This window comes from Struthio camelus, chromosome 8 (assembly GCF_040807025.1).
Source record: "Struthio camelus isolate bStrCam1 chromosome 8, bStrCam1.hap1, whole genome shotgun sequence".
Taxonomy (NCBI): Eukaryota; Metazoa; Chordata; class Aves; order Struthioniformes; family Struthionidae; genus Struthio; species Struthio camelus.
Window position 1 is genome coordinate 15,161,183 of NC_090949.1, and position 17,890 is coordinate 15,179,072.

General features: G+C 36.0%; 1 protein-coding gene across 4 annotated transcripts in view; it reads left to right on the forward strand.

Moving 5' to 3' along the window:
• COL11A1 (collagen type XI alpha 1 chain) overlaps positions 1-17,890 on the forward strand; it is a 172,597-nt gene that overhangs the window by 84,413 nt on the left and 70,294 nt on the right. For all 4 annotated transcript variants that reach the window (XM_068952233.1, XM_068952231.1, XM_068952234.1 and 1 more), the window contains 10 exons: positions 393-437; positions 1,998-2,051; positions 2,137-2,181; positions 5,570-5,623; positions 6,408-6,515; positions 10,033-10,086; positions 13,222-13,275; positions 15,416-15,460; positions 15,587-15,640; positions 15,736-15,780. In XM_068952233.1, the coding sequence (XP_068808334.1) occupies positions 393-437; positions 1,998-2,051; positions 2,137-2,181; positions 5,570-5,623; positions 6,408-6,515; positions 10,033-10,086; positions 13,222-13,275; positions 15,416-15,460; positions 15,587-15,640; positions 15,736-15,780 (558 nt within the window). The remainder of the gene's footprint in view (positions 1-392; positions 438-1,997; positions 2,052-2,136; positions 2,182-5,569; positions 5,624-6,407; positions 6,516-10,032; positions 10,087-13,221; positions 13,276-15,415; positions 15,461-15,586; positions 15,641-15,735; positions 15,781-17,890) is intronic.

A 17,890-nucleotide genomic window follows, 5' to 3' on the forward strand; every position in this document is an offset into this window, starting at 1 on the left:
AAGTAGTGCAGAATGTTAAATAAAACTAGGTCAGTTCCTTTATTGGTTCGTGCAATAAATACCATAGTCTGTTTAAAAATCAAGTTTGAGAGTGTCTTATATTTAAATCCTCTATCTGCTGAAACCTTAACTAAAAAGAAGAGGTGATCAGGGTATTCCTGAAAATATTCACATTAACATAATCCTTGTCTGGCTTTTCCTGTGTTACCTAAAGTAACTCAGTATTGAAAGGAAAATCTTTCCTTGAAATTTTTTTTTTTTACAGTTATTATACAGAAAAAGGGATGTTTAGTGTCATGAAATTCAAGTGTTAAAATAACTGTATTTTTATAATGAAATGTCATTTCCCAAAGTGAGTGTTTTTCAAATCAAATGCACTTCTTTTGAATCAGGGTCATCCTGGTAAAGAAGGTCAGTCTGGAGAGAAAGGTGCATTGGTGAGTTTCAAAACCTTTTCATATATTTACATAGCTTTCAAGAAAACTTTTGCAAGTTTTTCACTTCTGTGATGCATTTGTTCCTCCAAGGACTATTTAGGAAGATAACAGAAAACTCATTACACATTCAAAGGATCTGTGTGCTGACAAGCATATTTATTATATTCTAAGGGGAGGGTAAAAATATAAAATTACCTATTATTCTTTTAAAGTAAAACTAATTGTGGAGTTGTCAGAGTGGAAATCTGTAAATGTAGCGTACATGTCATATAAATAACCTTGCAAATGGTTTGATTTTACAATTCCATGGTATAGGGTACCTGCTAGGACTCTTCAGAACTTCAGTTTTAGAAGAGTTACCAAAGTATGCATATACATTGGACTTTTTTTAGGTCACCCTCAAGTCAGTGACAGGAAAAAGTTTTTTTTGTTGTTGTAATGAAGCACTGACGTTTTTTTAGGTTCTTTAAAGCTTTCTCTAACCTAAATCTAAATACTGACTCTTATTTATCCAGAATAGCACCTTTAATACTGCAACTGAAATCGTTTGGACATTTTGGAAAGTACAGTTCCACAGACATCAGCATATTAATATCTGTCCACAGTGATATCATCTGTAGACACTAGGAAAATTTTATCCTGATTTCCTAAGAAAATAAAGCTTACAAAGAGCACGCGTTTTGAAAGTATATGTAAATGAGCACCTGTATGTCAGTTGTTCCTCATGCGTTTTGAATTCTGTGATCAGTTCAAGCCAAATTCAATAGAACATTTAATTTCTCGGCGATATTAAATGCCTAAAGGTTTGTGAAAAGAGGCAGTTGGAAATGGGAAAAAGACCTTATTCATGCCCCCATTAGGGAAAGATTGTGGCACGTATTCACCTCAGACATCAGAGAATCAACCAAGCAACTCGGTGTCAGACACAAATCTGCACATTGCCGGGCTTACTTGCTGCCACTGCTCACAGAGCACATAGTTTGTTTTTTTTTTTTAAAACAGGCCAGGGAGTGCATAGTATAGAAATTAAACATCTGTAAAATCCTCAGCAAATGGTAAATAACAGCATCCAGATACCAGTCTGTATTGATTAAGCACCATGAGTCTTTTAACTTTTGGAATGTCCTTTTTAAAAGACCGTGATTTTTATTATTAACATTATTCTGGTCTATACTTTTGACTTCTGCCGTCATTGTAATGAACATACAAATTTTCTCCACTAAAGTCACCACTGAAATGGGTACCGACTTGTTCATTTTACATTTCCAAATGACCATTGTTTTAGGTTATTTATATTGTGAGTAGATGTTTCCCAGAAAATCAAATAGAACCAAGTTTGTAATCCTATAAATAGTTCATAGTGAGGCTGAAGGATGTTTTGTGACACTGCAACTTTTCTTAGTGGTAGAAAGCCTGAAAAGTCTATCAACCTAGTGTTATTTTGAAGTCTCACACAAGACTGCTGCATTACAGTGAAAGAACAAGGATTTGACTCAGAAGAGAACTGCTTGTTAAACAACTACTATACAAACAAAGGTTCTTTTCTCCAATGTATTTTAGGGGCCTCCAGGTCCTCAGGGTCCAATTGGCTATCCAGGTCCTCGTGGGGTAAAGGTAAGATTTAATCACTGGATTCTTCCCTCTAGCCCCCTCCTTCTGATTATATACAGTGGGTAATTCTTTTTATTCTTTTCTTTAGGGAGCTGATGGTGTCCGTGGTCTCAAAGGCTCCAAAGGTGAAAAGGTAAATCTATGATTGCATTTACTTTCTTTCTGCTTTTCTGTGTTCCTTTTTTCAGTGCCACCTCTTCTGTCTCCTTCATTGCAGTGTGTTTTCTCCCATAACGGGGGGGGTTGCCTTAACTTAAGGACATACCAAGCCCAATTCATAGATCAATTACCTCCATGGTTGTTAGCACGGATACAAAGTGAATGTAGAATATTCAGTTATCAGAATGCTTTTGGATTCTTTTGGCAGCAGTGTAAATAACTTCTCCCTAAGGTGCTCTGAACAGGAGAATTAAACATCCCCTTTCTTGTTAATAGATACTGCAGTGGGTGCTGAGGAGCTTGTTGCATCATAGAGATTTGTGGTGACAAGTGTTATTTTTATTGTTTTAATAGTGCTATAGGCTAGATTTTGCATTTCTTATGTACCCAAAACTTCCAATAACTTTTTAAGTTCCAGGTATTTGTGACCCAGATCTCTGGCTTTGCCCAAGTGATGCACAGCCCCAATCAAATGCGTATATATAAACACAAATAAAGGTTTTGTTTTTCCCTCATACCATTTCCTCTCTACATAGAGCAAGTCCTCCTAGCAGAGCAAACACCAACTGCTACAATCTCTACTGGCTTCTAATGGTCTGCAATGGCTGAAACTGCAGCCAGTGTTGGCTTGAACTTCTACTTTCCTCAGCACTCAGAATGAGACAGATTACAGACACTCTCACTCGCACCACCTGATCACACAGGAAAATTTGGCCTTATGGCTCTAATGGCTGGTGTGTGTGTATGTGTATATCTATATTTCTAAGGCAGAATGCTCATTCTTGCCAAAAAGCCTTGGTTTCGGCACTAGAGACCTGTCTTTTAGGCTCAGATACAAGAGCTGCTGTACCTTTTCAGGCTTTCCTAAGTCACAGTTTGTCTAGCCCATGTACTCCTTTTAGGGTTATTCATTAAATCTAAGCTAAACACTAAGATTATATTAAAAAACCTGCAGAGATGGGACAGTTCAAAAAAAGCAGCCTTCCCTTGTACCGTACTGAGCAATTAAAATTTAGCTGGGACAAAATACAAGGTTCGCATGCAAATAAGATATATGTATAGATATATATGTAGATATATATCAATAAATGCTGATTGGCATAATCTTCACAGCATTTTTGTGGTCCTACGAGTTGATCTCACAGCTATAGTAAGACACTGAACGCTCGTGAACACCTCAAAATGTCACACCAAGGTATTTCATAGATTGTTCTTCCAGAGCTTTAAAGGTCTGTTTTGCAGAGGTCTTTTTTATCGAAATCATTCTGATACTATTATGCTGGGGAAAGCACTGTAAGAAGACAGGAATAAACAAACTGATCAGTCAAGAAAACTTCTGTAGATCTGAAATGGTTCCAGGGATGTCAGAGGAGATCTGTCTCTGTACTGACCTGTAGATATGAATATAACTCTTCAGCTATTTTATTTTTTGTTCAGAGCAGAAGAGGAAATAGAGCATTCAACTTTTTCTTCCTACATGGAATAAAATCAACCTTTTGTACATCTCAATAGCTGTAACCTCACTGGGAAAGGTGAAAAGAGTTTCATTTCATTTGGCAACCATTTGGTCAGTGGTTGGCACATGGTCAGTCATTGCTGATGTTCTGTAAGGTGCTCTCATATAATTATTACTATTCACAGACATAACTGAGCAGCTTTCACAAATAAAGCTTTTTCATATGTTCTGCACTCTACCTTTTTCACCTCTCTTTAAACTTTAAGAAATGCCATCCTGGAATTTTAATTTATGCAATGTAAAATGCCCTTATAAACCTTATTTCTACCATCTGCAAAACATAGGAAGCCTACTTGTAAAGGATTTCTTTTAGTATATTTTTAAATGAATCATGATGGGCTACCTCATCTTTTTTTTTTTTTTTTTTTAAATGAACAAATACTATTGAAAAAGTAGATTTACTTATGTTTGGATTTTTTTTAATACCAATATCTCATCAGCTACTTTGAGCTGTCTGCCACTGGGAAACGATTCTGCCACCCTTTCTAGGGTTATTAATTGCATGCAGCATGACTACTTCTAAATATTGAACAGAGGAAAAGCAGCTTTAGCCTTGCGAGCGTTCTCGATTGTCTGTCGCTGATCAGGGAGAAGAGAAAGCTTTTGTGGGTCCAGATGCAAACACCACTTTCAAAGTGAGGATGAAATACAAAGCCTTTCTTGTTTTTTTCCAGTAATATCTAGAGCATGCTGTCACTCTTGATCAGCTGGTTGACTGACAGTCAAGTATAACTTAGGTTCCAAATCACCAATATTACTTCAGTGTACAAAAAACTAACAAATAGCATCACAGTGAAACATTTTACTACATGCTCATTCATGACAAGGAGAGCTTTGCTCCCAATATATAGCTAATCATTAAATAAAAATATACCATCCGTAGTCTTTTGTGGTATGGACATCGGCGCCCTAGTTGTATGATAAGTTGGACTGAGAAAAAGTGAACTGAAAGCTGGTATCAGTTATGCTAGAGCAAGTCTTGAACAACTGTACTGCCTCTGGAGATTTCTGTTTGTATCAGTGAACTGACTCATTTAGGGGTAAATAAAACTTAACCAAGTACTGTCTGCTCATACTTCAATATGGAGACCTATTAAAAGGTGCAGACTAAATTAGCTGCCAGTACTTTTTAGAGAGTAAATTTAAAGTAGTTCTCACTAAGAATCACAGTAATGTGCACCTGTTTTGCTGCTCTGCAGCCAATGAGAGTGGTCAGGAGAAGGCAGGACTAAGTGTTGCCAGACATCCAACCACTATATAAACACTAATTTTTCTTTTAGTAGTTACGAACATTAATATTTGTCTTATTTTTCTTTTGTTAAGAGAATACTGCCATTACCAGCCAATTCTTTGGTTCCTTTCAGGATAATATTAAGGCACTAGTCTAAAAGAAAAATTAAGTAAAAGGAAAGTTCTACCACTGAAAATAAAAACACTGAATTATTTGCCCCCAATTTTTTTAATTAATTGGATTGAAGGCCTTATTGAAATGGGGAATAATCAAAAAAAACCCAGGACTTTAAAAGGGGATTCATAATAAAACTTAAGAATTATTTTGTCTCTATCTTTAAACAGCTTTTAAAAAGCTTTAAACAGCTATTATTAGGAACTTTCCAGCTAAGCAATCATTTTATATGGTGCACTGATATACTCTTTGTAAAATAGCCATATTAAAATATCCTGATGTATCAAGTTCTCACTGTAGCTGTGCAAATTATTTTGATCTGTAGTGAATGAATTATTGTTATTGGTAGCACTAAGGTTATCTAGTATTTTTTATTCTATCTGCAGAAGAAAATCTCTCCTATACTAAAAGTCTTGATCTATCCATTTCTGTTTTCTTTAGGGTGAAGATGGTTTTCCAGGATTTAAAGGTGACATGGGCCTTAAAGGTGACCGGGTAAGCGTTTATTGATTGCCCATATATTCTTAAAAAGAATAGCTGTCATTATCTTGAAAGGATCAGTTAAGTGAATGAATACATTTAAACTAAGAATAAAATAAAAGCTAGTACCTATAATTATTTTTGTTCCCAAGCATGCACAGATTTCAGCTAGAGAGCTGATTCTTGCGAATCAGCAATCCCTAGCTGTAAAAAGAAAGAGAATGCCAGTCTCTGATTTCCTTTTCAGTAAGCTTCTTTCTAGAGAACCTCCTTTTCAAGATTCCTAGATGTCCGGTATTTGCCTGAGAAAAATTAGTTTAACCAGAATAAAGATGATTCCATTCCGACCTTAGCATTTTGCAAGTCTCTGCCAAAACGCCCTTTATTTAGACCAAAGAGGGCTGACTTCTTTCCTGAAGAGTGTTGTGCAGGTTCTAGGTAGCTTCTCGCAAGAGGCTGCTGGCCTACGTCTGTCACTTGTATACATGTGTAAATGTGATGATGAGATCCACACAAATACTGAGAAACACACATTTTTCTTATACAGACCCTCAGAATGCCTTCACAAGGGAAAAATAAGAATAGACAGCTTTCAAACCCAGCTCTCTTCAGGAAAGGAAACTGGGCTCTAGAACCTGTAAAAATAGCATTCCGTGGCTAACTTATCTGCATTTGCATTGATTAAGCAGTGGTATTTTCCTAATCTCCATTTATTTCTCCTGAAAACTTAATTTTCAACTAATTGTAGATAGACTCACTGTTAGATGCACACAGTCAATTGTTGCATGATGTATTTTAGGGAGAAGTTGGCCAGCCAGGTCCACGGGGAGAAGATGGCCCAGAAGGTCCAAAAGGTCGAGCAGGTCCGTCTGGGGACCCAGGTGCTGCTGGTCCAGCAGGAGAAAAGGTCAGTAGCCAGACACCAACATAAACACACCACGGCCTCATAATGTAGATGGAGCCCATAATCTTCACTAAAAATAATAAGCCTACAGATCTTGAAGATGCCCCTCTAGCTACCTAACAGTTGTTTTTATGAGACACTACTAAGGCAAACCACTAGAGTTCATATTTAAATAAGAATTGGTAATCATACTTTTATATACTTTTTAAGCATACAAAAAGTCATCATAGCACTGTACGGCAGCGAAGTCCCTATCCTAAACTGCATACCGTGCACACCAGCTAAGAAAAATATGATGCAAAGTAAATAATTGGTCACTAAGAAGGATGAAGATACTGCTGGAGGGTGCATTAATATTCAAAATCATATTCTGGCAAATTGAGAAATAAAGATTGTTTAAAACAGAAAACATATGCTGAATAAAAATCCAAAATGGGATTGGCAAAAGTGAAAGGGACAGTTAAAAGGGAGGACTGATTAAAGTAAGGGGACATGAAATACAGGCGAGAGCAAGCACAAAGATAGGAGAAATACAAATCTCTGTAGAATCCTCATTTCAACAAAAAACACTTGAGATGACTTGAGTTAATATAGAGGGGGAAAGGAGGCTGAGGAATAGTTGTGCAGGCAGCATACTTCACTGGGTCATAGCATCAGAAAAGAAAGTTGATTTCAGCTGTGGCATTTTGGTTAGCTGCGTAGGAATGATAAAATAAGACAAAAAGTAAGATTCAGAAATATCTATGTAATATTTCAAAAAAGTGAGAAGATGCTGTTGAAAATATTTCCATCTAAATTTTTTTGATTAGCTATGGTTTTAATGCTGGCTGTGTCTTGAAAATAATAGGACAGAAAAAGCATTTTACAGTTCTTTCTCAGTTTCTCTATCTGTAAGATAGGAATAATTAGTACTTGCCAAGCAACATCCCATCTAACATCAGGATTAATTATTCAATTTTATCTATATACAGTATTTAAAAGTATACATTGAAGTCTTAACTATGTGTATGGTACTATTAAAAAGAGGTAACAAGGTTCAGAGCCAAGAGTTTTGCCACTGAGAACAAAATGTAATCAGCAAACTTGGGAACAAACTCTCTTTTGTCAGAAGTTACTGCCTTTTGGAAGTATATCATTGCTGGAAGTTCAGAAAGTGGTTAGAGTTACAATTAGAGTCCAGTGTCATTCATAAGCTGTTATGAGAGAACATATCCAAAAGCTCAGTTCATTCATTCCAAAAAAGACTTTTTTTCAGCTGTACTTAACTATTAGGAATTATTTATGAATTAATGTTCCCTGCAATTTTGAAAGCTGTTGAGCTGTTAACAAGGCCATGATTCACATAACCTATAACAAAAAGAAACCTAGGACTATTCTCCTACATCAGTGCAAGTTGAGATTACATCAGAATGCCAGTGAACTCGATTTTAACTAGATCAACAAAACAATCTTTATAACAAGGGATGTATTATTCTCACGTACAACATGTGTGCATTCTTCAGAGAGGATTGTATGTATCATGGTAAAGGTTATTTTCAGTATAGCTGACCTGACAAAAATGTAAGAATATTAGGACTCTTACAAAACAATTTTATTGCTGTCATGATAATTAACTGATCAAGGACATCTGCAAAATAGTCCCTCCTTCTCAAGTCCTCAGAACCTGCATAAAAATCAAAGAAAAAAACTCTAAACATGAACTTGATTTTATAGTCGTTTGCATTTAAATATGAATTTGAGTTATTTTTACTTCTCCTTGTTCAAGTTACACAATGTGAATACAGGTTCATGTTTTCAAACTTTTCTTCTCAATTATGAAATATATGGAAATCTCTGTCTCACAAGTCCAGAATTTGAAGCCTTAAATATTGGAAGATATGTGGAAAAAATTACTGCAGCTGGCAACACTGGTTTGGAATTTTTGATCCAGAGTTTTCCCATTTATTTACTGCTTTTATTGCCCATTAAAAGTCAAACATCTTCTGTGGATATTCGTCCGTGATGCAGTGGGTCAGAGAACAAATCTATGCGGTGGTTCTTGTGATATTTACTTTAGCGCAAAGGCTAACAATCTTCGTTAATTCTTACATCTCTCCACAAGGAAGTGCCTTTTAAGAGCAGATATCAATGTCCCATCCCCTTTGTTATTTACTTTGGCTTTATTTTATGCAGTCATAGTCTTCTGTGCTCGTCAGTACTACTCTTCTGTCAACTGAAAATAAACAGTAGTCTCTTGTTCTCTACATTTGACTGATCCTGTGATAGCAGAACTCTCTTCCCCAAGCAGGGTAGAACTAGATTCAATTAATAATGAAAAGTATGCAAAGTATGATGCAGAAAGAATGAGGAACATATAAGAAAGGAGCTTATCAAAAAACATTTATACCCACACACAAAACCTAGGCAGCTGGGCCTTTCTCAATTAAAAAATCAATGACAAAACTCTCACTGAATTTAGCAGAGTTTGATGCACTGTCATGCTGCGCAGCTTTTAAGTCACTCTAAAGCATGCCACTTGTGTCAGTATGGCACATAACTGGCAACATTATAATTGTTTTTATAAATGTAGTTCTTCTTTAATAAGGTCTCAGCCGGAGACATGTGCTTACGTGAATATGATAATGCACAACCCCTTTATTCATGTGCTATATTTTTTCAATAAACATGTTTATTTTGCCAAATTCTCTTTCCCATACGGGAGGTCTCTCCTCCTTCTTTTCCATCATCTAAGTTTACTGCTAAATACCATGTTATATTTTGCAATCATATCTTCTCCATGGAGATCTTCCCCAAAATGTGATAGCCTGGAACATGGATTGTGTTTAGAATAGTCAGAGTTCCCATCTCTCAAAGACTGAAACTGCTTTCCCCTGCTGTTGAAAGTGACGAGCAATCACTCGTCATCTAAAGGTCTGAAGAGACCAACTCCATGGGGCATATTATTTCATTTCTAGGAATGAGCAATGTCAGTGTTGATCAAACTGTTCATCCTGTTGTCTTTTCTGAACATAGCAAGGCATATTTGTTGATAATCAATTCATATCAAATAGTCAGTGGAGTATGATTTACCGTATTCTCAAACAGTTTAGAAATCTACAAGAAAAAGCTGCTTCTTCGTATGCTTATTCATGAAAGATCTATGGAAGGCAAAGTAGCCATCGTACAGTAAAAGAACTGATTCTCACTAGAACCTGGTAACATCCTGGTTAATTAGAGGATATTAACAGTTTAGTGGCCTTTGCCCCAAAGCAATGCACTGCAGTTTATGGAAAGAAAAAGACACTAAGATATTGGCTTTGCTGAACTCATTCATTGGAATGGGATTTTTTTAGATTTTGAGAACTAAAGTAGTTAACCATTTCTCTGGGGTTTAATAGTTAAAAGGAGAAATAGATTTCATTAAATATTATATTGCATAAAATATCACTCTAAGTTGTGGAAAAAATAGTTTTCTACAGAAGTTTGCTAAACAGCTAAAATGTATGATAAAATATAACTTAATACTGTCATTTTTTTGCAGGGTAAGCTTGGTGTACCAGGATTGCCAGGATATCCAGGAAGACAAGGTCCAAAGGTAAACAATCTTTTGTTCGTGATGCTAGGGAAAGTTAGTCACAATGGCAATTATTCTTTTATTCGTATGTCTGGAGGATCAGGTTATGGGTATCAAAGCACAGGCCATTCTTCACGTTTTCTTTCTTTACAATCATATTCTGAAGTAAAATCTTTAAAAATGTTACGTCCCTAAGGGATGGTTTTTTAAGGAGCACTGTCTTCCCTCTGCTTAGATACACTGCCTTCGAACCTTTGCCAACCTTACATGAATTGTGTTTCTGTGCCAGCATCAGGCAGGCATATGTTACATGATGTTGAAAAAGAAGGATCTGCTGATATATTTGAAAGAGAATGAGCATTAAATTGACCACCAAATGGATGCTGATGAGGATGGGAATTTTCCATATAGTATAATGATTCCATTTGTCTCATTACTGCTTCTTCTAGAAGCAGTATAGAAAGCATAGAAAGAGTAGCCATAATTTTTTGAAACATATTTTCATTTACAGTTTTTGTCATGTATTCCCTTTCTGTTAAGACAAACTTGTGACCCAACTTTTAGTTGATTTATGTGCCTACATCTGTTCTTCTACTATCCTTTATGTTTTGTTTGCAATAGAAAATATGTAACTGTTTCTTGGTCTAAGTGCAGGCTTAAACATTTCTGTTTTTAGAATGGAAAAACACATATTTAAAAGTATCACCCTAATACAGCTTTAGGAAATGGGCATGCTAAATTCATATTAAAAGAAAAAAAAACCTTACTTCAAAGAACTCTCTAAGATTAATAAGAAAGAAAAAATAATAAAAATTCACCATACTACAGACATTTCCCAGTGTAGAGGAGGCCATCAGGGAGACTTTGGATCTTTAGACTGTCTCAAAGGTGAGTCATCTAGAGAAACATTGCAATTAAAAGAATCTCCTACCCTTCTATACAATTGAAAAATCACAGGGCAGTGAAATCCTCAACTTTGCTCTAATTTGGGATTTATTTTTATTTTCAAACTTGAAATTATAATTTTTGGCAAAAATACAACTTCCTAGCTGGTTAAGCAAAGTGTTTTTCTGACTCTAGCCTATATTTTCAGTCAACTGAATGAGCAATCTGAACAATATTTATTCACTGAACTTTCTGTGTATCAAAACCATCTAAGGAAAATATTCATGAAGAATATTCACCTTGAAAACCATCTTTTGCTTCTACCTTTTAACCCAAATGCCTGAGATTCCAGTGTCTCTTTGTCTCCTTTACATCAGAGCTGTCTTTTGAAAAGTCTAAGATCAAAGAGGTTTCACATTATTCAGTTCTAAGAACAAAAGCGATGTAACATTTCAAATAAAAATTGAATGATTCTTCAGCAAACAATTGATCAAGAATTTCATTACATTAAATTTTCATCACATTAAAATTGAAAATAGTTCTCGAGCTGAATTCCTTGTTTGCTCTTCCAATTTATCATTCTAACTTCCAAGAAAGAGTAATGACAACTACAGTACATAAAGTCACTTAAAGGCTTGTTTTGAAATGTGTTCACAGTCCAGTTCAGATTAACACAAGGGAGTGAGAAAAGGAAAACAGCAGAAAAATGTACTTGCTGTGTAAAGGAAATAAGAAGTCTTCTCCTAGAACGGTTGAGAAGGTTCACACTGCTCTTTTCACTGTCAGTTATTTGCTTTTTTTTAACTTTCTTCTAAGAGTTGTTCTTAGAGTACTAACATTCTCTGATGATTTTCACTGTATTTTTTTCTCCAGTCCGATCTGTCTTCATTAACACAGTTGCAAGAAGTGCTCTATAAAGATACTTACAGCCAAATCACACCCATTGATGTCTGATCATTTGAGTCTGTTTTCTTTCCCACTAAAGAACGTGCTTGGGCTTCACAGAATAGAATTTATGCAGATTTTATTCATGTTTTAAGTTATAAATGGTGAAGAATTTCAAAAAGAGAAAAAAATCCCATTCTTTTCCTGCCACCAGTGAATATCAGGCAAGTTTTCATTAGAATTACTGTCAATTGAGTTGTACTGTCCCCAAGCCCGTCCAGTTAATGGATAATTGGAGTGATTTGTGCTGAGTAAGATTTATTAAAAGGCAAACATAAGTTTAAAAAAATAGGAGGAGAAAAAAGAAAAATATATTCATTGAAATTTCAATGAAGACAACAAGAAATTCTCTTAAGTTTTTGGTATTAACATTTTAGAAATTGGTTGTTAAGCCACTAAGATACTAATAGCAAGATGTTCAGATACAGATGCATTATCACAGCAGGTAGTCTATGCAGAGTCTGGCCAGTTGTTTTACTAGCTGGTCAAATCAAACATTTTGATTTTCATCTCCAGTAATTTAAAAGCGTATTTTATCAAGTCTATCACCTCTTTGACCCCAAGTCCCTTGTAACAAATTAACACATTGGCAGCTGACAAGTCTGCTTTCCCTTTGGAGCTGTACACCAGAAGTAAAAAAGAAAACAGTACTATTCAGATTAGAGTGAGCATTAAGCAGAAGGAGGGGGGAGAAAAGGAATAGTACCTGGAAACAGTTGCTATATATAGAATCAAGGTAGATAATCTCCCCATAAATTCTGCTCACTAGACAAGCATGTAGGCACATGTACAAATTGCATTTATCAGTTAAATGAAACTGGCTACTTGTCACCTTAAAGTGAGTAAAGCACACGAAGTTATTTACAACTCAGTAAAGCGATGAATAGAGGACCACTGTTCTAATATGGCAGTTACTTTACAGTTACTTTGCATGGAGTTATTTTATAAAAGAATTATTATCCTATGAGCTAGACAGTAAAGCCTTGTTTTTCTTGTTAGATACAGTTAGAGTTATTTCTAGTGGGCTGTTAATGATCTCTTTCCTCTTGCTAAAAAATACTGCAAATTTAGTGAATACTTTATTATCTAAGAAAATGATAAATAATGTCCATTCTATATGTTGATGTTTTTTGCATTGCATTCAGGACTTGAGGCATTGTGGTAAGTTAATTTATAGCTATTCATCAGAGCTGTCATGCTTGCAAATTAGATGTGATGTACAGTACACATCACTTTGGAGGTGTGCTTCACATGTAAATTAAATGTTGACTATAGTACAGCTTTGTTACTGATATTTTCTGATATTTGTATTGGTTTCTTATGTAGGGGTCAACTGGTTTCCCAGGATTTCCAGGTGCCAATGGAGAGAAAGGTGCAAGGGTATGAGAACTCATGTCTGCCTGATGCTTAATTAACTTTGTGGAACACAGTGCTACAAGGAAGTCACTGAAACCAAAGGATACAAGCTGTTATCAAAAGAACATAAAAAATAGGGCTTTTCCCACTTAAGATGAGCTTCTACAGTTATGTAAAATACTGAGACAGAGGTTTTCATTCTTTAAGGCGTTAACCCAAGTATACAGGAACTCAGGCACTTTCTCACTGGGTATGCTATTCTGTAATTATACATTTGAAAAGAGAAAAGAATTCACCTTTACTGAAGGATCAGATTTGACTGTGTAGCTGAATGAACTGGCAAGGACTATTTTCCTGTATCCCATGAATTATCATGCTACTGTGCAAATTACCCTCAAGGAAACTCAGCTTGTATTTCCTAAGTATTCTGATTACCACAAGCTTTTTTATAGCCTGGGCTTTGAAAATGCAAAATATACCATACAAGAACACATACTATTATAAAATTAATGCAAAATGACAGCTTTTTCTGCTTTATTAACTTGAGGTAGGTGAGGGAAAATCTGTTATGCATATTATTCAAACTGTAAACATGAGATACAGCATGGAAAGAAGGTCACTGTACTGTTGTCTCTAAAGCTCACTTAAATATAGCTGATTATGTTGTTAGAAAGCTGATGAAATTATCAAAACTGAAAGGATAAATCAGAATTTGTAGATGATAGCAGCTCAGTGTAGCATTAAGTCAAACGGAAGTAATGTATATCGTTATTGCACTTAATCCATTTTACTTTGCAACATGAAAACAGAAGCAGAAATTCATATTTTTTAAGATGTAACATATGAAAGCTAATTGCATTTGCAATTTAGATTGTTCTTGTATTATTTTAGCTAAGATAAAGATATGCTATGAGGGACAGCAGCAAGGAATGAAGCACAATGTTCAGGGGAAAATGAGACGTAACTGCTAATCAGGGTATCAAATTAAAAAACAAACGAGGATAACTCATCAAGGAACAGACTTAAAATTATGAAAATATAAAAGCATTGATCCATTATCAGGCCTTCAAATAACTTTCAATTCAGCTAGGGTACTAACTATATAATTAGTACTGTCAAACCGCATGTGCGTTAGGTATTATGCTGAACATCAATAAAACGAGATTAACTGCCTTTTTTTTTTTTTTAATCTGAAACAGTTGTTATTATTAATATTGCCTGAAGGCATATCATTGTGCGTTATGCTTCCACATGCGGTGGTACTGGGAAAGACAGTCATTGTTCATGAACAGTTCACAGGCTGAGTAGCATTTTAAGAATAATATATCATTTTTATTTGGTAAATGAGATAAGATCGATATAAAAACAAAACAAAAACCCTCAAGAAACAACAGGCCTGTGCATTTGAAAGGTTTTCAAATAAACCTTTATACAAAAACACCTCTGCTGATTTTTTGTTGCTGTTGCATTTACCATAGAAATTAGCAAGAACCAGCCAGTAAGTTTCTTGTTCTATCTGAAGAATACACTCCTGAATTTTAAGCTTTCTTGCATTAGAATGCATGGCTATACTAGCCTAAAGCCAAGCCTAAAGAAAACAATCTATAGCATGTGGTTAGGAGATATTTTGGAACAAAAAATTAAAGGCTAGCATTCTGTCAGCTTCTGTATCTCTGTGCAAGTGTGCAGCATCCTTGTAGGTTTTACAGTCCCTATTTCTTTTATGAAAAAGAAAATATTGCCCTTTCTTTTCTCTGTTAACCTCTGGAGCTGTCCAGGAATCTGGACAGGGGAATCTGGAAGCAGTGTCTTCAAGGCTATTACCCTGGAAATGCTGCTAGGTCCTTTAGACTAGTGCAGAGGGATTCTGCTTGTTGTATGGCATCTTCACTGCTATTTTAAGGTAGTTTAAAATGTCCTACTCCCTATGACAGAATCTGACTCTGAGGCAAATATAGTCCGTTTAGCTACAAGTCTCAGAGAACTCAGATAATCAGTTTTATCAAGGACCATGTTTCTGTAAATTAAAATGCAAAGCAGATACTTAAAGATAAAATAGCATTTAAATATAACGGAGTTGCACTCTGCCCTCACTTGAATAGAAAAATTTTATCTCACAAAGCTGTTACCTGCTAAGATGATTTGTATGAACTTTTCTTTACAGGGTTTACATGGCAAACCAGGCCCAAGAGGACAGCGAGGACCAACAGTATGTAATTTGCTTTGCAATTTAGAAGCATTTCTATATTAATTGCCTCCACTATACTATGGAGAATGATGATGACTTGGATTTGTTGTAGCACCCATCAACCGCATCTGTTTGTTAAATTGACAGGGTCCGAGAGGCTCAAGAGGTCCCAGAGGTCCCACTGGGAAACCAGGTCTGAAGGTAATTGTTAGGTAGACTGTATAGTCTGACTGCAGGCTGTTTCTTTTAAAGAAAGTAGAGGTTTCATCTTTGAACATATTACCTTTCCTTTCTAGGGTACTGCAGGCAATGATGGTCCTCCTGGCCCACCAGGTGAAAGGGTATGCCTAAGAGCTATTTGTCTACATGTTGTTATTCTCCACCGTTCAGGATCGTGGTTGGGGGGTTAGAGGGTTGGTTTATTATTTCTCCCACTCATATCTTTGCCCTTCTTTGACTAGAGTAACCAGAACTGACAAAACCTAAATTCCGGTGGTATTGCTTTTCATAAAGTTAGGTAAGGGTGATCTGAAGTATGCTAAAAGCTTCTTCTTCCGTCTGTAGGTAAGATTTTATACAAATGGGGCACAGAGATTACACACACTTTGTATTATATATCCGTGCAAATTAAGGCTAGACTTATCAGCCTGTGCTCTTACGAATGCCCCGTTTACTACAGCTTACTGCTTGTTTATGGGAGGTACAAATAACTCAGCCATCTCTAGGAGCTTCTTTGTTGAAGCAGTTGATTTTTTTTGTTCTGATCAGCTAAGAATTCCCTTCAACCTATTTTCTGCCTGAGAAATCCTATTGCGCTTACTGAAATAAAATTTTCTGCTTGCTATTATGTTATCAATCAGTGCACAAAACCAATATACACTCAGCCCATTACACAGCAGTATATGGAAAAATTAATAGATCAGATTTGTAATAGCAGTACATGAAATCCAGTTCAGATAGTTAAGTGGACATGCCCTCTGCCTAGGTATCTTTGCAAAGCTTTAGATCAAACTTTTCTTTCATAGCCTGTTTTCATGTAAACTGCTACATTTTTTTCATGAAGAGATTATATAAATTCTTTCCCAACACCCACCCCAAGTCCCAGTGATCTCCAGAAGTCTTTCTTCTCAACAGCAAGTACCTTATGCATCTTTCCATATTCAATGATGTCACATTATTACACTATTTCCCTACTGACTGCATGCACAGTTGCTTTTATAATATTGGCAAAACAACAGCAAACTGATTTTGCTGAAATGACTACTACTAAGCAAATTTGAAAAAAGGAGAAAGACCATAAGATTAGACCACGTGTTTTGTTTGAGTTGATTACTGGAGATAAAGATATATATAAAACTAAGAAAAAGGATATAGTATGAGTGTGTTCTAGAAATCTCAAATTTTCACAGTTTTTGTCTCCACAGAAACTGGTTAAGGTTAATTTTGTTTGTTTTATCCCTACCAGTTGCAAACAAAGTATTAATAAGCATCCTTCTGCTATACACACATAAAGGAGTGCACGTGCCTGCTTATCTAAAAGGAAGGGTAAATGCCACATTTTCTGCATACTAAAAGGATGCCTATCCTTTTGGTTGAAAGCCCTTAAAGCTTATGCAAAAAATAATTAATACCAAGTGCACTGAAAACAAAAGCTGTCTAAAGACCTTTCATATTCATCTTTTTAACTCTTTCATTCCTGATGCAGAATATTACTTAAGTGTCCATCAGAATGGTTAGTGGAGCAGGGCAGTGGTTCTTGCAGTAAGAAGGAGGGGTAGAATGGAGCAGAGGGTAAATTGAGGGTGAGCGGACTAGATGGTAGCCAGTACATATGGAAGACAGCACCCTCAGGGGAGGCTGCAGCAAGAGTTAGAGAGTACTTGTATGTGAAAGAAAAGACAATGTACCAAGTGGAAAACAGACAGCAGGAATAAGTGGAAAGTTTGGGTGAAACAGGAATGATGTGGCTGTATGAGAGAGACAGGGGCAGGAAGCTAGGAGTCAAGGGAAGAATGAGTGAACTAAGATGCTGGGTGTAAGAACTAGGCATAGCAAGTATCAGTCCAAGAAAGGAAGTGTAGTTTGCTTTGCACTGAGGAAGAAAACCAGAGGCAAACTTCCAGGAACTGAAAAGCAGAGCTTCATGAAGGAGGATTTTGCTGGCAGCGTCAAGAGGTTATGAAAATGAGAAGCTGTGGGGGGACTGTAAACAATTTGTAACTCAATCCAAGATGAAGGCATCCCTGGAGAGAAATGTATTAGAGCAGAGATGAAGTGTCAAAGAGCACCACATCTCATGTTACATGTGCAATGTTAGTGTAAAGTGTCCATTTGCTTTCCAATAGGGATGAACATCAGCCAAAAAAAAAAAAAAACCTGTCATTTCTATTCAGTTTAGACTATTTCAGGTACCAGACATGCAAATATTAAGTAATCTTTCTTCTATGACTG